Here is a 21,518-nt window from a genome sequence, read left to right as displayed (position 1 = left end):
TCTCAATTTAGTAACAGGTTGAGGCCTGCACTCGGAAAAATACTGGTCTAGACAATTTATGAAGTAGGCAGAGTGGGTGCTGTTCCTATTTTACAGGTGAGACAGAGTGACATGCCAAGAGAGGCTGAATGAGTTACCCCCATTCACCCATACTCGGGGGGGAAGCAATGTTGAAGCCTCACCTAGGGCTTCTGACTGGCCCCCTGCCCTTCCCATTATCCTCCGCAGCCCTCCCAATGGTCTTACTAACTACTTCTGATTATGAAATCCTGACCTTTGCCTGGAGCAGCTCTTCCTGCCCTTCCAGGTAAAATCGGACCAATACTTCCAGGCCTGTCTAGAATGCTTTGTGTTCTGAATGCCTCTTCTATGGTACACTGCCCTCTGGCTTCCTTATCATTTCTGCTATGCCACAACAGGCTCCTCTCCACTGTGACTTCCTTCAGAGCAGGCCTCCTGTTCCCTCCACCATACTACAATGTTTTACAGGGTGTGTGTTAACAAATACATACGGAATGGAACTGAATTTGTAAGTGACTCCCAGGAGAGGGGTGCAAGGAAGTGCTTACTAGCCAGGACTGCAGGATTTAGCAACATCTATTTAAAAGGCTAAGACTGGGGCACCTGGGTGGCTTAGTTGGTTAAGCATCTGACTTTGGCTCAGGTCATGATCTCACGGTTTGTGGGCTGAAGCTCCCGGTTCGTGGGTTCAAGCCCCTCATCGGGCTCACTGCTGTCAGCACTGAGCCTGTTTTAGACCCTCTGTACCCTCCTCTCTCTGCCCCTCCCCCACTCACGATCTCTCTCTCTCTCTCTCTCTCTCTCTCTCTCTCTCTCTCTCTAAAATAAAAAACAAATAAAAGGCTGAGAGACTAGAAAAGATACCACTGTAAAAAAGATCTCTTTACCTAGGTTATATAAGTCACACATTAGGTAGAGGCTTCAACAGTATAAAAAGTATACAATCCAAATGTTTTATCTTCTTAGCATCAATAAATTTAGAACCATGCCAATCAGTCGTGGGTTGCACAGAACAGAAACTGTCAAAACAATTCAAGAAAATGAGGGCCACTGTAGAAGTCCCAAGGAAGAGCTGGATGGGCCTGAGGCAGGACAGGGGCCAGGGGTCCCTGGGAGCTCCTCAGCAGCAGGGAGTAAGGGCACCTTTGCTGTAATAATGACCATTACAGTGGAACAACTGCCACCTCACTCAAATGCAGAAAATCAGTTCAAATTCTCAAGAATCTAAATGGCACAGCCAAGTCTAGAATTGTCCACCCTTGCTTTAATTAGTTTGGGTTAACATAGAGCTAAGCGGTTGTTGCAAATATCTAGGGAAGGAGGGAAAGAAACCCTTTAAAAAGGGAGATGAACTTCGATTAAATATTGACCTAAACTGGAATTTTAAGTTTCAGTTCCTACCACCAGAGATGATGGGGACTCAAGGCTAATATGAGGTCAATTATAAGTAGCTATAAAATACCATATCTGTGATATAGTATAAAATATAATTTCAATCCTATTAAAGGTAAGGAAAAAATGTAGATTTTAGCTAAATGACCTCTAAGTTTCATGAACATAGAAATCTATGGCTTTATATATACATACACACACATATATATACATATACATATATATATATACACATATACGTGTGTGTGTGTGTGTGTGTGTGTGTGTGTGTGTGTTGTGAAAATTGAATTCCCCTACCAATAGTTTTCAGACTTTGTTCTGAATTAGAGATTCTAATTCTGTAGGACTGGAGTAAGGTAGGAGGCACTGCCTATTTAAATAGGCACCCCAGATTCTGTTGAAGATGTGTCATATTGAGAAACTTGCTTAACCTAACTCCTTAAATTAAAAAGGGGCTTGACTTGCATACATTTTGAATTAGAACAAAAATGGACGATAAAACTCAGGGACACCATACATGTAGTAACCACTTTTCTTATCACTGTTTTTTGGGGTTTTTTTTTTTAATTTTTTTTTTAACGTTTATTTATTTTTGAGACAGAGAGAGAGCATGAACGGGGGAGGGTCAGAGAGAGGGAGACACAGAATGTGAAACAGGCTCCAGGCTCTGAGCTGCCAGCACAGAGCCAGACGCGGGGCTCGAACTCACATGAGATCATGACCTGAGCCAAAATCGGAGGCTCAACCAGACTGAGCCACCCAGGCACCCCTCTTATCACTGTTTTTAATAGCATTTAGTCACATAATTTATAGTGGCATAGGTTTATAAAAGATGTTTAAGATTTGTTGGTAACTTAATTGTATCTTAGATTTTCTTTGAAAATGAAAACAGGAGAGACAGTTATGAGTTAAAGATTTCAGGACGACATGTTGACTATAAACACAAAAGATACACTGATAGCAATTCTATAAACAGCAAATATAAATGTAACTTATTTAAGTCCATTAGTTCACATTTTTAAAAGCACCCTCATTTTTTTAAAGTTAAGTACTATATATAAATGGTTCATGAAAGTCTATTGTGGACAATGATATATTCAGGCCACCTAGTTGGGGGCGGGGGGGTGAATGTATGGGACCATCCAATCCAGAGTCTGATTTGGAGCTAAAACCGAACTGTTCTGTGTGACAAAACAGTGACAGGTAGCATCATCAGTTCCTCAGCGACCACACTTCCCAAAGCTCGCATCCTCCTGGTGACCCTCCTCTTCTGCTTTCACTTACACATACCTTTCTTTCAAAGAAGCAAAAAGTATAAAAGTTCGCCAAAATTCTGTAAGTCACAGTTTGTATAGCACTAAATGATAGTAGCTTTGGCATCTGATATAGTTGCCTTTGCTACAAATATTTTCTTCACTCTGGGTCAAGGCGAGGTAAGACAGGAAGAATAAGATTCCCAAATGCGGAGTCTTGAGTTATGAAGTATCCAGATGAATGTGCATGTGCGTGCTGGGGGGAAGAGTTTAAAAAAAAAAAAAGCAATTAAGCTATTAAAAGTCACAGTTTTTCAACCAAGGCATTAAAATTACTTATCCTTGAGACAAAATTTATTTTAAAAATCAGTTCTGCTGCTGCTAATTTTGTTTAAATACACGGGAGATGGACAGTAATAAAAAATTCATATTAACAAGCTGCACCAGGCACTCATTTATCAGACCCACTCTCTCCTCTGTGATTCTCTAAAGTCAATAATGAGTCAAAGACATGAATTACTTTGTTCCTTGGAGCAGGGAAAACTAGCAACAAAGATCCCAGAGATCTCCTCTTAATCAACAAAGCAGGAACTTGAGAAAGAAGGGCAGCAGTTGGGAAGGGAGCCGATTACTGGTGATTAAGACACCAACATTTTGTTGAGAATGTTGTAATGTAAGTAACAGAAAACCACCAGTGACCTCCCTCTATCGCTAGAGAAAGGAAGACTGTTTTTAGGTTGCCTGAAGTGAGATGATCTTTTATGTCTCTTCCAATTCTGAAATTCCAAGGTTTAAAAGCATAGGTAATGATGGCTTGTTCAAGGTCTCCGAGAATGTTAAACTATCCAAGATCACTGTAATACTAAAACTGTTTATTATTACTATGAAGAGCAAAATTTTAAAAACTGATGGATTATCACATTCCTATGGTCAGCGTGAATCTTTAAACATATACTGACCATTAAAAAAAGAATCCAAACAACAAAGAACCAGTAAGACTATTAAGGGATGTAACGGCATGACAAATTCGAAAAAAGTATGTACATACCATTAAACTAGGCAGTTTAGCTTTTAACATCATTCTGTCCATCCAAATATCCTAAACTCTTTTGTACACAAGCAATCCCTTGCCAGGTACGGCACAGAATCAATCATGGCGGTGTCAAAACCATAAAAGATACTTTCATTACTGCTGTATTGGTCCTTCAAATCCTTTGAGCATGACTGAACATCAAAAACCCATTGCAATGATGTGCGCAACGCTTTTATTGATATCGTTCCACTGAAATACAAAATGGGAATTGCGCTGGATTCCAAGATCCAGGAAATCTCCAATGAGACAAGAATGTCAGTTACACTTGGCTCACCTGCAAAGCTGCCTTTTGTTGGGCTGCAATATGCTGCTGCTCAGCATGATCCCGGAAGTCCTTATTAAGAGAGGGTCTCGAGAGTGCAATGCTAAAATGGGAATCTTAGTTATTTGGCTGTTGAAAGTAGAGACTTCCTTACTTCTGAATCACATTTTTCATTTATATATTCTTTATAGGGATAAAAAAGGCCTTCCAGAGTAAGTCTTTTTTTCCTTCTCCCACTGTCGATGTTAATTTATATGAAGAAAGCCTATATTATTTACTGGGGCTTCGAATTACTCTTTTTTTTTTTTTTTTTTGATGATTTTTTGGGGATGATTTATGGTCCCTTACTTTCAAACAGATCTGAGGTTACTCCAGTCTATCATAAAGTTACATTTATGATGAAAACAGAAGAACTGAATGTTTCAAGCAGAAGGTACAGCAAGTGTAAAAAAGCCCAGGGCAAAAGACCTTGATGTGTCTGAAGGAATTAAGAGTTCAATAGGATTGAAGGTCAGGATTGAAAAGGGGTGAAGTGGGTTAGCAAAAAATGATGCTGGGGAGGAAGGCAGGTGCCAGGATATGAAAAGCCTTGTGAAATACATTAAGAAATGTAGACCTTATCCTAACAGTAAAGGGAGACCCCCAAGAGTATTAGAAACAGAGAAGTGACATGATCATCAGTACCATATGATGGCTCTGAAGGACCACCACTATGGCAGACAGTGCTGGTCACCTCAACAACTGCTGGTCTTCCTATTTCCTTGCCAATGGAACACAAACTTAGTTCTATTATCGGTGTTTCCATGCTTCAGGGCCGGCCAGGCTCATCTCTCAGGGGGTGAACTCTGGTGGGTGTTAAGACAGTGCCATTCCCCTTGCTGGTTTCTGGCTTAGGCAAGAGAAAGATACACAATTCTGGGCAACTAGACTTGATGGGTAGTCTGCCAGAAGCCTTCTGAGAACATTTTCCATGCTCTTGCAAAAGGAACACAGGGGAGGAACCTTCTGGCTTTGGCCTCTATAGGTGGCTCAGTGTAGAGGTGAGGCTAAGGCTACTGCAGTCGTATTTTGACCATTAGGGAGCTGTTGACCCACAGAGAAAGGCACAGAGGGAAGCCAGAGCACTGCTGACACTGTTGGGCCACCGCATGATGCCACTCTGGACACCCCTGCTCTTCATACTCTTGGTTAACGTACATCCTAATGTACGTGCCCATTTTCTTGGTTTTCAGTTACTTTTAGATTAAAGCATCCTAACTGACACAACTGGTAAATGTATTCAGGAAGACTTAAGATGACAGGAAACTCCGTGAGGAAGCAGCTGTAGTAATTGAGGCAAGAAATGAGAGTGGCCAGGACCAGTAGCAATGAAGAAGAATAGATTTGAAACACATTTCAAAGTATAAACATAAAAGAATGGTAAATGCTTGGAGATAGAAATGAAAGGATAATAATAATAAATGAAGGTCACACTTATATAGATCTGTACCATCCACTGAGACAAGAAACCCAAGAATATTAAGTAGTTAGTTAGAGGCACGAAGGTAAGAAGAGTTAAGCTCGGGACATACTAAGTTTGAAATGCCTCAACGACATCAGAGTGGAGGTATCCAGGAGGCGGTTTGGGACTTGGAAGAGAAAACTAGATAAAAGTTATCAGCACATAAATAACAGGCTGTGAAAGTGGATGCAGCTGTCCAATGGAAAAGATGTGAGAAGACTGGGAAACTGGATCTAGAACTGAACTCTGAGGAGCACTGACATTCACGAGACAGGCAGTGGAGAAATGTCTGCAAGAGAAATCAAGACAGTGTGACACTGAGTGAATGGAAGCCAAGGAAAAAGTATTTGCAGAAGGAGGGAGTGATCAGTGGTGTCAAATAATGTTAACATGTCTCGTAAGAAAAGGACTCTGACCTACTGGATTTATCTACAATGAGGGTGCAAGTGACTTAGGGGAGCACCTATTCTTGGGAAGCAGGGAGAGGGGGCCTCAAGACCAAGTGGAGTGCACTAAGGAGTAAAAGGGAGTCAGTTAAGATGAGGATAAACAGCACTTTTAAGAGGTCTGGCTGGAAGAGAGAGGAAGGCTAGGGTGGTGGTTAAATGGGATAATCTGAAGGAAGAGATGTAAGAAGGCAGAAACTGAACACAAACATCATCGAGATACCTAAATTTTACCTGCTTTACAGAACGCTTAAAGAGTGGGATGCTGACAATAATTTCAGTAACAAACAAAAACCACACAAATCCTTTTCTTTTTTAAAAAGCAGGCTGTAGGGAACATTGAATATTCTAGTTAGAATTAAAATATTTAAAATCCAACAAAATCTACTTGTCTAATTTTTTCAAATCTAACTAGGAAACAAAACATAACATGTAAATTCCAATATTAGAGAAATAAACCACTGCCAATCAACTTGAGGTATTTTGTCCAAAATATTTTTTATATCACTGAATATAAAACCCATATTATTCGTCAATACCTAGCTCCAGGATGATTTGTTGAAGATTGGTTCTGCATGAGTAATTTTCTTTTCTCTTTGTCCAGTTCTGCCAAGATCGCAACTCTGTTCTTGTTTTGAAAACCTAAGAAAGACAGTGGGTGGAGGGGAGAGAGAAATAAAAAAACATTTTAGAGATATTTTTATAAACCCAGGCCATCTAGAAACCCAGAAAGCAAATTCTATTCTCTAACAAGATAACAAACTCACTAGTAAGTAGTTTCCCTAGATGGTTACTCTCTTCCCACTGCCTACTTCCCAGCGACTTTACCAGCACGGCCCACGGATACATGTAAAGCCTAATACTGACTGAGGATTCGAAAGACTTAGTTTTAAAGAACTGTAATCACCAAGGTTTTCAGGAGGAAAACAGCAACAGACATGCTCAGACCTAAACAATATTTCTTTTTCTCAACTGCTTTCATTCAGAAATGACGCACAATCTTTCAAGGAACAAGTCAAAAAACGGTGACTGCCCACACAGCAATTCTGGGAAAGAAATGGAGCCTAATGGGGGGGGGGGGGCAGAAAGATGTGTCTGTTAGCAAGTACGTAACATTAGGCTTTTGATTTTTAAATTACAAAAGATCTAGCGCAGAGCGGGCAAAGTGCTGGCCCAGGAGCAGCATCCAACTAGGTTTTTAAAATCTGAAGTAAATGCCAACATGTAAACATTGAGATAATGTAAACAAAATTCTCAGACTTCTTGCTTCTCTAGAAATGTGTTGAGAACTGGCAACAAGGGATCTGGATACCCCGTGGTAAAAATTAACTAGAACGAACAGTCCTCACCTTTAATGGGCACTCTCTAACTTATTGCAGTCCTTATTCAACTTGTTTATACGCCCTGTGGGCATTTGAGTTTCTGATCCCTAATTCAGAAGAAAACAAATGGAAAGCTAAAAGACAGGCAAACGAACCTCAAAGTGAGGTCTCTGTAAACTGAAGAACACCTTCCAAGGGAAAGGAGCACTCTCCCATCTGTATACGCGAAGTTACATACATGTAAAGCAAGTTACACCACTAGGTATATTTCCACCTATAGGACGAGACTTTTCTCCACTTCTCAGAAGAGGCTAATGCATTCTTAGAAGATAATTCTGTGGTTCCATTTTTGTAGGAATTTAGAGATACTATAAATAGAAAAGTCCTGAAAACTGGGGCACCTGGCTGGCTCAGTCGGTGGGGCCTGCAACTTGATCTCAGGTTTGTGAGTTTGAGCCCCACATTAGGTGTACAGATTACTTAAAAAAATAAAAATAAAATAAAGTCCTGAAAAGCAAATTTAAAAATCTGACAGTGTCTAAATTATGTGATGAGCAAAATAAATAACCACACTGGAAAGTACTGATCTGCTGTTTACAGAAATATCAATTTCCCTCAAGATTAATTTGTTCACAAAAAAATGTTTTAGGGTCACTATCAGTAAAGTAATTGTATGTACATAGAAACTGTATGTACAAAACATTAAAAAGACTACATGAAGATAATTTGATAAATAACGTTCAGATAAATACAAGCACAACCGAGTTTTTCAATGCTCTTTGTGTATAAATGCACATAAATTATTTTTATTTATTTAAAATTTTAAATGTTTATTTATTTTTGAGACAGAGAGACAGAGCATGAGCGATGGAAGGACAGAGAGAGAGGGAAACACAGAATCAGAAGCAGGCTCCCGGCTTTGAGCTGTCAGTACAGAGCCATGAGACAATGACCTGAGCCAAAGTCAGATGCTTAACCGACTGAGCCGCCTAGGTGCCCCAACGTAAACTATTTTTAAATGTGTTTCCTCCAGGAAAAGGAACCAGAGTTCTAGGTGCATGTCTTAGGGCAAGAAAAAAAATCAAGAAGGGCCTGGAACATCTAGTGGTCAGGAAGCAAGAAGTTTTTTAAACAATGTCCAAGGTAGTGCTGAAGACAAGGAAGCCAACTTAAGGTTAGCCAGGCTGTCACAATTGGAACATTAAAAAGAGAATAATAATTATAGCTAAATAGAACAAATTCAATCTATGATAAGCCATGACTTCATAGAAAGATACAAAAGGGAAAGTTAAAATACATAAAAATATAGTTGTAAAGAAGGGTGAAAATAATAGTTATTATAATTAATAATTAGTTATAATAATTATAGCTAATAATTAGGTCAGTGTTAATATTTAGGGGTTTGTTTCTCCTATTAAATGTGCCTGTATGTAAAATATAGCTGAATACTTTTTTGTTAAGGTACAGGGAGGCAGGGGCAGGCACAGGGAACAGGGGCTAAGTCAAATAGTTCCAGAAAAAGCAGGTTAGGTACTAAGAACAGGAGAGGTAGATTCAGTGCAGGTCCTCACCCATATACACCATTTAAAAGGGGACCCAGTGGCAATGAGCACCCATGTCACACAATGACCAAGTAGAAACTCTGAGTTCTAACTGGATGAATTAGTGAAATATCCTAAAGAAAACTAACTATATAGACCTAATAATCCCGGACCTCTTCGGAGATGAAACGCATGAAATCCTGGCAGTAAAGCTACCAGAAAAGGGCAATTCATAATGAAAACAGAACACAGAAGTATTTCATTCAGGGACTAACTCCAGGTTGTAAGAAACCAAAAATCTATGGATCGGCATGAGCTTGCAAAAATCCCATTAACTAACTTAACAGGTAAAGTTTAATTATAGAAGGGACCCAGTGCACACCACCACAGCTTTTAAGCTTTTAATCTTTAAAAGCATTACCAAATCTTGTGTTTTGGCTGAGAATCAAACTTCTCAAAAACACTAAATCCTGACTTGTCTGAAATTTTGTTTTGTTTTTGGTATTGGTAAGATTACTGTAACCCTAGGAAAGTATAGAAAAATTACTAGGATCCTGGGAAAGTACAGAGGTAAGAATCTGAGAAAATTATTATAGCCCCAGTAAGATACAAAAAACAAGTACAGAATGAGTAAATTAATTAATCATGGGTTAATATTTTAAAATCGATTTAAGTGTACTAAGTTTTGCAATAATTAGGGATGTGTTACACAGTCATATTAATTATAATTCTAATTTAAACTATTAAAGAGAATTTAACTAAATAAGCTTATTATCAATTCTACAGGTTTAAAAAATGTTATTTTAGAACTTAGTTTATTAGATGAGTAGGTTTAATACACCATCAATTAAATTATGAGCAGTGATGAGTATTTTTCTCCATGCAAAAGATCCCCTCAGACTTCAAAGAATTCATTAAAATATTTAAACAAGGGGTCACTGGCCTGGGCTAGCTCCTAGCCTTTCCTCCCTGTAAAGAGGGGATAATGCTTATCTCTGTATCTCACTTGTGCCCCCATGCTCCCACCCAGAAGCTCAAGTTTTAAATTCCTCTCTTCCTACCCACATCTAACCAATCACTTAATCCAACTAATTTTATGTCCTAAACGTCACTAAAGGAACTTCCTCAATCAACTCCTTTTCCAGCCTAACCAAACAAAATGATCTCTTGCATAATATTCTAGATCTTAATGTGTAACTACAGGCAGCTGAGAGCCACAAAGGCTAAACTTCATAGGGAAAGGGTATGGTCAGATCTTTTAGCCTTTTATATTCTAATCTTGTCTAATGCCCCTGAAACCTATGCTTCCTTCTTGATTTTTAAAAAATAATATATAGTATTATTTTACATGTCTGTTTTGCACAAAACATTTACATTATAAAAGTATATAAAAGTCAACAGATAGCACTTAGGGAGTAATAATAACTTATTGCAAATTTGAAACTCAAGGCACAAACTAGGTAGTTTATCTGGTTGTATTGAATGATGTTCATGCTCTCTGTCTCTCAAAAAATGAATAAACGTTCAAAAAAAGCGGGGGGGGGGGGGGCGCCTAGGTGGTTCAGTTTGTGAAGCATCTGACTTCCGCTCGGGTCATGATCTCGCAGTTTGTGAGTTTGAGCCCCGCATCTGGCTCTGTGCTGACAGCTCAGAGCCTGGAGCCTGCTTCGGATTCTGTGTCTCCCTCTCCCTCTGCTCCTTCCCTGCTCATGCTCTCTCTGCCTCTCTCTCAAAAAATGAATAAACGTTTAAATAAATAAATAAAGTATAATGTTATGTAGTGAGAGTCTCCCACCTTTAGGGTTTATACAAACAAACTCTAGGACACCAATATAACATTTAACTGTTTTATTATACTCACTACATGAGTTTTTTTTTTAAAAACACACACCTATCTCGTGCCATAATTTAACATTGCTACATTCTTTTACACATTTCATAAAGTTACATCCAACTTTTATATTCTTAGAAGCGTAAGGGTGTTAAAGATACATCTCACGTGCAGTACTTAATATTCCTTTATAATTAACCTGTTCCCTAACAATTATCTTAGAATAAAGCAGCAGTCTCTAAAATACTTCTACTTTTAGAACTTTAACCCTACCTCCATCCACAACCATATATATATTCTCATCTCCACATTCATTCATAGAAACATGTAACTCCTACACATTTTTTGGTCACTAAAAACACTCTTGAGGAACTAGCCTCACGTCAATTACATTTAAAACCTAACAGCTTGGGCACCTGGGTGGCTCAGTCGGTTGAGCGTCTGACTTCAGCTCAGGTCATGATCTCATAATTCGTGAGTTCAAGCCCCACACGTCAGTCAGGCTTGCTGCTGTCGGCCTGTCAATGCAGAACTTGCTTTGGATCCTCTGTCCCCTCTCTCTGCCCCTGCCCTGCTTGAGCTCTCCCGAAAACAAACAAATATTTTAAAAATAAAAAATAAAACCTAACAGCTGATATTCACTTTACATGAATAGCTCTATCACATGTAAACAAGCACTAACTGGAATTCTTTCTACTGAAAAAAAAAAAAAACTCTAAAGCTAAAGAATGAAAATTATTTTCTTTGTTCAGTAGGGTTATGAATCATCCACTTTCCAATTACAGTTGATAAACTGCTTTCATAACACTTTTTAAAAGATATTTTAAAATATTATTCAAATCCTTTGAGGTGGTTATCCTACAAGCTAGATATTCTTCACAACTATACTTTTTTTTTTTTATCTTGAGGGAAAGAGAGAGAGAAAATGTGAGCAGGGGGAGGGGCAGAGAGAGAGGAAGAGAAAGAATCCTAAGCAGGCTCTGTGCTGACAGCACGGAGCCCGACGTGGGGCTCAATCTCACGAACCATGAGATCATGACCTGAGCCGAAATCAAGAGTCAGACGCTTGACTGAGCCACCCAGGTGCCCCTTCACAGCTATACTTTAAATCAACGTATCATACTTAAGATACCTGTTTTGTATTAAAGGAAAGTCACTGTGGCACTATTTAACATGTTTTAAGTCATTTATTGAATCAACATATATTTATTGTGTATGCTTTATACACAGGCACTAGATAAAGTTCTAAGGATACAATGATAAGCCAGAACTTGGCATGATTCTAGCTCTCATGGCTGTCAGAGTCCAGTGAGGATAGAAATGATCAAATAATTACAAAAATGAATGTATACTTAGAATCTAAGATGAGTAGTCTGAAATAAAGAAAGAAAATTCTATAAACACTTATAACAATCATTACCACGGGAATTAATGTTGAGTAAACTTGACCTAGACTGGGAGCAAGTGCACCAGTGAAGGCTTCCAGAGAAAGTAATGCCTGAACTGAAATCTAAAGGATAAATAAATAAGTTCATTAGGGGTGGGGGAAAAATGATACTTCTCCCTATGAAAAGAGCACTGTAGCTGCAATGCTGAGTGCAAGGCTACACAAGAGAAAACAGGAGACTATTACAGTAGAACAAGCGAGAAATGACAGGCCAGAGAAGTGGAAAGATAGGAACAGATCCAAGAGCTATTTAGGAAAGTGAATCAACAGGACACTGATAGAGTAAATATAAAGTAAGGAGTGAGGAAGATGTCATGGATGGTTCCTAGATTTCTGACATGGTGAATTATTTCTATTTTTCTATTGCTGCTGTAGCAAATTACTACAAACTCAGTGGCTTAAAACAACATGAAGCTATTATCTTACAGTTCTATAGTTCAGTGGTCTTACTGGGCTACAATCAGGGCTGCATTCCTTTCTGGAGTCTCTGGTGGAGAATCTGTTTCCTTGCCTTTTCCAGCATCTAGAAGCTTCCTGAGTTCCTTGGATCCTGGTACCCTTTCTCTGCCTTCAAATCCAGCAACGTTGCATCTCTCCGACCCTTCTTCTATTGTCATTTCTCTGACCACAGCCAGGAAAAAATTTGCTCCTTTTAAGGACTTGTGATTAAAATGGGTGCACCTGGATAATCCAGGATTATCTTCCCATCTCAAGGCCCTTATTAACCTTAATCACATGGCAAAGTTCTTTTTGCCACATAAGGTAACACAGTCACAGGTTCTGGGGATTATGATGTGGGCATCTTTGGTGGGGGAGGGACCATTCTGCCTAATGATATATGTCATGTACTCCGTGGTTACAGCTCAAACCTCATCCAGGGGAGACTGCTTGATGTCTAAGTCTTAGCAAAATAAAAGCATATCACATTAAGTCAACATGAGTTGATTATTACCAATAATTAGCTTCTAGGTATCTAGTGAATGGCAAACACTTCTTATATCTGGTGAGATCTAAAACTCTTAGCCACCTTTTGGACTTTACTGAAAATACCTATCAAAGGAATAAACACTACTGTCTGCTCAGATGATCTCCCTGTGTTCAAGTTCTCTCTCAGACCTCATGGACTTACTCCCTGTAAGCGACTGCCACTTTTTCTACCTATTTGAGGTTTCCCATCTTCAGGACTGGCTAAATAAGATGATGAGTGATCTGCTTGAACTGACCTTTCCTCATCACTCATTTTTTTTTTTTCCTCTTAAACTCACAGGGCCTTTTTTCATTCAGTACAAGGATTTTCTGCCTCATAATAGATGCAGAAGAGATACAAAGATTAAGAAGTCTCTGCCCCTAGTCTAGAACTCCCAATTTTTTCTTAGATGCTATAATTAGAATGTTCTAATCCCTCAGCTAAAGTGCAGTATGGGAAAACATGGGACATGGGCACAGAATCGATTTGATTTCTCATCTAAGCACTACCAGTTACTATTTAATATTGGGAAAATCATCTCACTTTGCAGGACAAATGGGGACAATGGTAACAACTTCAAAGGGTGGTTTTATGAAATATAGGAAATATAGCATACAGCCTGCCATGTGGTAACTGCTTAATAAATACTAGCTATTACTATCTAGCATTCTCTATTAATTAACATCACTAGATTCTCATCAGCCCCATTCTGCCAATCCACTTTCAGTGAATAGTTGTTATTACAAAGAATAAAGCTGATTAGCATGCAGCTTTCTAGGTTACACTCACAGGACAGGGCTTCCAGGCCAGACTGAATGGATCTCAAGCTCTCTCCTAACTATACATACTCTATGAAGCTACTTTACAGCAAATTCTGCCTCAACTCAGTTTCATTCCTATTTGAACCTGGGGCCTACAGATCAATCCTAGCACATCAGAAAAATACTGTACTCTTTGCTTTGCAGTTAAAAATGACACAAAAATGGGGTGCCTGGGTGGCTCAGTCGGTTGAGCGTCCGACTTTGGCTCAGGACATGATTTCACAGCTCATGGGTTCGAGCCCCAGTCAGGCTCTGTGCTGACAGCTCAGAGCCTGGAGCCTGCTTTGGATTCTGTGTCTCCCTCTCTCTCTGCCCCTAACCCACTCGCATCCTGTCTTTGTCTCAAAAATAAATAAACATTTAAAGAAAAAAATTTTTTAATAAAAAAATAAATGACACAAAAAGAAATCTAGCTTAAAAAAAAACCTACTGTAGGGGCGCCTGGGTGGCTTGGTTCAGCGTCTGACTTTGGCTCCGGTCATGATGTCACTATTCCTGAGTTGGAGCCCTTCACTGGGCCCTCTGTGGTCAGCACAGAACCCACTTCAGATCCTCTGTCTCCCTCTCTGCCCTTTCCCTGCTCTCTCTCTCAAAAATAATATATAAACAAAAAAACAATTAAAAAATAATAATAATCTTTAAAAATAAACAACCTACTGCAGGGGCGCCTAGGTGGTTCAGTTGGTTGAGCATCCAACTCTTGATTTCAGCTCAGGTCATGATCCCAGGGTCATGAGATTAAGCCCTGTGTTGGGTTCTATGCTGACAGCACAGGGCCCGCTTAGGATTCTCTCTCCCTCTCTCTCTGTGTCCCTTGGGATTCTCTCTCCCTCTCTCTGTGTCCCTCTCCTGCTCTCGTGCATGTGCCCACAATCTCTCAAAATAAATGAATCTTAAAAAAAAAAAAAAAAACCCAACTGCAAATTGCATTTTTGCATCCACACTCTCCATTTTAAAATATACAAATGCAAGAATTTAAATATGATTTTTATCCTTCAGTGAGACAAACTCTTAATTAAGATGTAGTATATCTTAGTACAAGGCTTAAGAGTACGTTTGCTTTTCTTCTGGGTTATAGATGGTTTGGGGTAAGATAATATCTAGGCCTGAGGTCAAGCAAGACACCTCCCAAGAGTTATGCCACCCCACTCTTACATAGCACCCTGAAATCACAGCTAAGAGCATCTAGTATGGTCCGAAATCAGTAGTTCCCACCACCTGATCTGCAGGGCCTATAATTATTACTATAAACATTTTGAGATAACTATAAAAGAGCCAAGGAAAATAATTCACATTTCTTACTATTTCACTAGGTTTCTCTGTGTCTGAAATCAGGTCGGTCCAATTGGTTGGACCAATCCACACGTACATAGGACCTTGATATTTACCAATAATGAAAGATTCTTTACATAGTACCTTGGCCAAATAGCAGTTTGACAATCTGCCTCTACATGTTAAAATTCTCAAAATGTTACTCATCCATCAAGTAGTTATTAAGAACGAACCAAATGTTCCATACTACGACAGATGCTAAGAATAGGGGACTTCAGTGGTGGTTTGCCAAGAGCTTATGAAATTAGCAGTCTTGACTGCTACCACAGTATGACAGACTGCTAGATCTGCTAGAGGGCTCAGTGAACACAATGGGATTCTGTCTTCTATACTAGAGACATTAACAAATTGCAGTGTACAGATCAGGATTTCTTTTTCAGTCATGGTTCTCTCAGTTATCATTATAAGATAATTATGGCACTTGGCATTCAATCTCTGTATTGAGTAGTTCCTATACACGTAAACAGTACAGAAATAATTTAATATAGAAAGTAAAATGCAATACATCCAAATAGGTAAGAATTTAAAAATTCACTTGGAGTCTATGGTGCATGATATGGACTCCCTCTGCTGGTGCCTAACAGCAGCCCAGGACACCAACAAAATCATGGACAACAAAAGCCAAAAGGCTAATCTAAATTCGCTTCTATTTAGATTAGGGGATGTTTCACAGAAGATGATTATGGATAAATCAAGAACAACCCTAAAAATTGTGTTTTATTGCAAATGTGGAAAAAAAATAACCAGTAAACTGTAAATCTCGATTATCTGTGGTATTAGAACAGATAACTTAAAATTTATTTTCATCTGGACTGGACTGTGTGATTTTTTTTTAGCAGCATATTTCCTTTCAAAAATAGACATATCTTTGATTTTATTTTGGTTCAAATTAAATTACTTTTAATCTGATAACTTGATGAAAAGAAGAGATCAAAGACCAGAAGGGAATGTTGACCTGTGATTAATCCACAGAGCACACAAATCACACATGGTTATTTGAGAGAACAGAACAGTTCTTAGCTAGTTACAACTGTCACCATAGCTAGCTTTTCACAACATTACACTTCTATAAAACTCAGGCAACCTTTAGTTTGCCCTAAATGCAACTAATGTACTAAAAAAAGTTTACATATAATAAGACAGCAGACTTCCAACTTCCAGTACTGGCAGAGTAGTTTGGTTAGACCAACCCTGCCACTGTAGAAGTTTAAATTCTGGACAAAGCATTAAAAAATCATTATGTGAAGGCAGTAGAAACTAACCCAAATCAGGCAGAAACTACAATTAGGGAGATTTGGGAATGTGTGACTTTTTGTTCAATTCACAGTTTGGATTGCCTCACCTTACTGGCTTTTGAGGTATCAGAGGACAGAGTTCAGGGCTGGCAGAGTAGCCAGAAAATAAGGGGAGAAACCCAAGAGGGAAAGGCATAGGGAGTAAAGCCTATAAAATCCACCCAAAGTGTTTGCTTCTTGCTAAAACTACACATGTATGGGGGAAACCCCAGGAGATTTAGCAATAAAGTAGCAGCTGGAAGCTTACAAGACTGAGCAGAGATTTCAGCTACTGCCCAACACAAGGAGACAAGAGTTTGGAGTCTGAGTTGAGTTGAAGGCTTGCATCTGCTAGAAATCACATTTCAGAGGAATACAAAAAGAATCCAGAGTCTCTACAATGTATTAGTCATAATATCCAGTATCCAATAACAAATCACTAAGTATAGCAAGAAAAAGGAAAACATGACCCACACTCAAAAAAAAAAAAAAAAAAAAAATACAGTCAACAGAAACCAACTCCAAGATGATCCAGATGATGCAATTAGTGGTAACAAAGGGCTTATATCCAGACTCTTAAAAAAACAAAACACTTCATAATAAAAATAACCCAATTTTTAAAAAATGAACTAAACACTCAAACAAATCACATAAAAGGATTTACAATGGCCAGGAAGTACAAAAAAGAGCTCAACATTTGTCATCAGCAAAGTGCAAGTTAATACTATAATGAGATGTCACTTCCTGTCCTCTAAAATGACTAAAATTAAAGAGACCTATAACGGTGTATGTAGAGCACCCAGATTTCTCACACATTGCCAGAGGGAATGTAAAATGGTACAAGCAGTTTGGGAAAAGGTTTGGCAGTTTTTTATAAAATTAACAATATACTCAGTTGCTCCACTTGTATCTATTAATCCAAATATCTACAAAAAGACATATAAACGAGTATTTTCAAAGCAACTGTATTCACAGTGGCCAAAACTGAGACAACCCCAAAACCCCTGAACAGGAGAATGAATAAAAAAATGGTGGTAAATACAGAGTAGAAAACTACTCCAGAATAAACGTAATGAACTATTGATACATGGCATGACAGTGAGTGAAAGCTGGACACAAACAAGTACACACACTATGATTCCATTTATATGAAGTTTAAGACAAAACTAAGGTTAAAAAAATCAGAACAGAGAGGATAAAAACATATGGGTCAAAAAAAGTTCAGAGTTGACAGGGAAAGGAAATAGAGGTTTGCTTTCAAGTTGTGGAACAGGAAACAACTTACGAAGTGGGATTTAATACTTTCTAGAGATTAAATTTTACTTTGTAAAACTTTTTTTTTCAGAGAGAGAGTGAGTATGAGCAGGGGAAAAGAGCAGTGACAGAGAAAGAGAGAATCTCAAGTAGGCTCTAGGCTCAGCACAGAGCCTGATGTGGAGCTCGATCCCACGACCCTGGAATCATTACCTGAGCTGAAATCAAGAGCTGGACGCTCAAACAACCAAGCCACCCATGCACCCTTGAGACTTATTTTTTTTATTTTATTATTTTAAGTTTATTTATTTATTTTGAGAGAGAGAGCACACACGCACGTGAGCAGGGTGGGTAGAGGGAGAATCCCAACCAGGCTCCATTCTCAGCTTGGAGCCTGACTCACGGCTCTAGCCCATGACTGTGAGATCAACTGTGAGTTGAAATCAAGAGTCCAATGTTCAACTGACTGAGCTACCCAAAATTTATTTTTAAATAAAAACTCCTTCTCTAGGATGTGTCTGACTTGATTTGCTTTAGAGAGCTTCTAAACAGAGATGTACATGAAAGTTTCTAGAACAAATGAAGATAAAGGCATGGATATTGTCTGGTGATAATATAACGTCTTAAAAGTGGTTCTAGGGACGCATGACTGGCTCAGTTGGTTAAGCATCCGACTCTTGATTTCGGCTCAGGTCATCATCTCACAGTTCATGGGATGGAGTCCCATGTCAGGCTCTGTGCTGACATGGCAGAGCCTGCTTGGGATTCTGTCTTTCCCTCTCTGCCCCTCCCCGGCTTGTATGGGTTCTCTCTTTCTCAAATAAATAAACATTTAAATAAATGAATGAATGAATGAATGAATGAATGAATGTGGTTCTGACATGTGGATGCCTGGGTGGCTCAGTCGTTAAACATCTGACTTTGGCTCAGGTCATGATCTCATGGTTCATGAGTTCAAGTCCCACATCGGGTGAGCTCAAGCCCCACTTTAGGTGAGCCCGGCTTCTCTTTCTCTCTCTCTCCCCCTCTTGTGGGATTCTCTTCCTCTCCCTTCCTCCCTCCCTGTCTGCCCCTTGCTCACTTGTGCCCTCTCTTTCAAAAAAAAAAAAAAAAAAGTGGTTCTGAGGGGTGTCTGGGGTGGCTTAGTCGGTTGAGTGTCCAACTCCTGATGTTGGCTTAGGTGCTCAGGTCATGATCTTGAGGTTCGTGGGTTCAAGCCTCCCATTGGGCTCTGTACTGACAGTACAGAGCCTGCTTGGGATTCTCTCCCTCTTCCTCTCTCTCTGCCCTTTCCCTGCTCTCTCTCTTATAATAAATAAATAAACTTAAAATGGTTTTGATTGCAAGTAAAAGAGAACACAGGTTTATACTGTGAATAATCTTAACACAGGTTAAAATACAGGATTAACAGGGGCGCCTGGGTGGCTCAGTTGGTTAAGCATCCAGCTCTTGATTTTGGCTTGGGTCATGATCTCACAGTTTGTGAGATCAAGCGGGCTCTGTGCTGGCAATGTGGAGTCTGCTTGGGACTCTCTCTCTGCCCCTCCCCTGCTCTTTCACTCTCAAAAATAAACAAACATTTGAAAAAAACAAACAAACATAGAATTAATAGCTATTAAGAATGTTATATATCTGATACAATCTTGGACTTACTTCAAATACAGGGTTTTTACTTTGCTATTCATTTTTTTTTTTCTCAACGTTGTTTTTTTTGGGGGGGGGGACAGAGAGAGACAGAGCATGAATGGGGGAGGGGCAGAGAGAGAGGGAGACACAGAATCGGAAACAGGCTCCAGGCTCCGAGCCATCAGCCCAGAGCCTGACGCGGGGCTCGAACTCACGGACCGCGAGATCGTGACCTGGCTGAAGTCGGACGCTTAACCGACTGCGCCACCCAGGCGCCCCTTGCTATTCATTTTTTATTCTGACTACAGTTAACTGCTGTATACTAACTTTTCTATTAAAACATGTTCACTATTATGGGGAAAAGTTCCCATTAATAACAAGTTCCAGCATGCGTTACCTTGTCCTGATGAGTTTGCTGCCATATCTTCCTATTTTGCTTCAACTATGTTCAGTGGCAACTGGTCAGCAATTTCCAATCTCCTGTAAAAAAAAAAAAAAAATACGTGTACAAACATATAAAATGCACCATACTTTAATAACAAACTAAAAGTTGTCAGGAACAGCTAGCTTTCCTACAATGAAACATTTGCAGTGTCTTCGTTTCATCAGAAACATACATCTGAAAAAGCACACAGACTTAAATCACAAATTTAAACTCTGCAAAGTCCTCAAGTATTTAATTAGAACGTTAAGTGTTTATTCTTGAAGATGTTGATACCAACATTTAGCATTACTCTCTTTAATATACACCATTACGTTGTATTTACCAAATACTACCACATATATCAACCGATTGACAGCATCAATATGAGTGCTAGAAAGAAAAAAAAAATCATTCCGCTATGGTGCTTTTGGATTCACTTAAAATATATCCAGCAACTACTGTGTATACTAAACGCTAAAAAGGAAAACAAGCCTAGAATTTACCAAGTATATAGTCTGCACCATACACTAAGATGCTTGAAATTATTTTACTTATCAGCATTTTATAGATAGGGAGATCCGTGCCCAAGGTCACAAAGCTAGTAAGAATACTTTGGGCTGTTAGTTTCCAAACTTGGTGGTTTTTGTATTAGGCCTTGGGGAGATCGCAAATGAGCAGGACCCTACGCCAGCCTTCAAGGAACATGCAATCCTATGGGAAAATATACTCTCATTCAAGCAACCATACGAATAAGTTTAACAAACGCGCTCTTTAAAAGGCGTAACCAGTGCTCCGGAAGCAGAGAGGAGCTGATTCTTTCGACGTGATGAAGGATGCCTTTAGGGGAACCCCGGAAAACTACAAGGGCTAGCAAACGGATAGCGGTTTTGAACAAAATATCGTTAGGCGCTTCCTCGGCAGAAGCACAGGGCGAGGCAAGCAGGTTGGGTCGGGAAGAAAGAGGGCCATCTAGTGAAGGGGAACGTTAACCGGGGATGTGGCAAGGCGGCACCCGCGACTCAAAGGGCCCTTGCAGGAGGGCGTGGAGGGCGGGCTGAGCGGGGGCTGCGGCCGACACCACTCAGAGGAGGGGGAGTGAAAAAGGTGGGGAACCCGCTAGCCTGTGGCAACAAAGAACGCGGCAGCAGATCCGCGCTGGCGCCACACACTTCCATCCCCCGGCGCCATCAGGTGGTCCTACTTACCCGGACCACGAAAGCGTCCAGGACCCTCCACGCGTCCAGATCGCTCTCTCAAAGGGGGCGCGACCACTTAAACACGGGCAAACAGAGCCCAACGTGCAGCCCTACAACCTTCCCGCCCCCGCTACGCTTCCGCCTCCTGCCTGACGTACACTGGAGTGAGCGGAAGTCCCGCCTCCCGCCTCCAGACAGCAGCGGCTGCCCACTGTGATTCGTGCTTTAACTGCTCAGCGCAGGCGCCACTTCCCTTTTGAAGAGTGACAGCCGAAAAAGCTCATGGGAGATGCAGGCGGTGCTGTTGGGGGCGGGGCTCAGGGAGACGCTTGTTGCCGGCTCTGCCGGGCAGGGGCGGGGCCGAGACCGGCTGAGACCTTAGCACCGCGAGTGGCCCTTTCGTCAAAGCCACTGTTCAGAGAAAAGTCACTATCCTGGCCAGGCCTGCGACGATAGGAATCCACTCCGGCTAGGCTAAGAGGAGGGCCAGTCTTCACAGGCAGGGCTGGCTTTTA

The 21,518-nt window shown here is 40.1% G+C and overlaps 1 protein-coding gene across 1 annotated transcript; it reads right to left on the bottom strand.

Moving 5' to 3' along the window:
• Positions 1-2,000: 2,000 nt before the first annotated feature.
• Positions 2,001-21,168, bottom strand: INIP (INTS3 and NABP interacting protein). Its single transcript, XM_015068656.3, has 5 exons — positions 21,013-21,168; positions 19,781-19,863; positions 6,508-6,610; positions 4,034-4,124; positions 2,001-2,922 (listed from the first exon to the last, which is right to left on the bottom strand). The coding sequence occupies exons 2-5, from the start codon at positions 19,803-19,805 to the stop codon at positions 2,827-2,829; spliced, it is 315 nt and encodes a 104-aa protein (XP_014924142.1). The 5' UTR covers positions 19,806-19,863; positions 21,013-21,168; the 3' UTR covers positions 2,001-2,826.
• Positions 21,169-21,518: the final 350 nt, after the last annotated feature.

Source organism: Acinonyx jubatus, chromosome D4 (genome assembly GCF_027475565.1).
Source record: "Acinonyx jubatus isolate Ajub_Pintada_27869175 chromosome D4, VMU_Ajub_asm_v1.0, whole genome shotgun sequence".
Taxonomy (NCBI): Eukaryota; Metazoa; Chordata; class Mammalia; order Carnivora; family Felidae; genus Acinonyx; species Acinonyx jubatus.
This window is presented reverse-complemented; position numbering and strand designations above follow the sequence as displayed.

Excerpts from the sequence above, each read along its gene's own strand:
- INIP (XM_015068656.3), bottom strand. The coding sequence starts at position 19,805 with ATGGCAGCAAACTCATCAGGACAAG. Across the intron at positions 6,611-19,780 it reads AGCAAACTCATCAGGACAAG|GTTTTCAAAACAAGAACAGA; the intron begins GTAACGCATGCT and ends TGTCTTTCTTAG. Across the intron at positions 2,923-4,033 it reads AACAAAAGGCAGCTTTGCAG|CACGCACATGCACATTCATC; the intron begins GTGAGCCAAGTG and ends TCTTCCCCCCAG.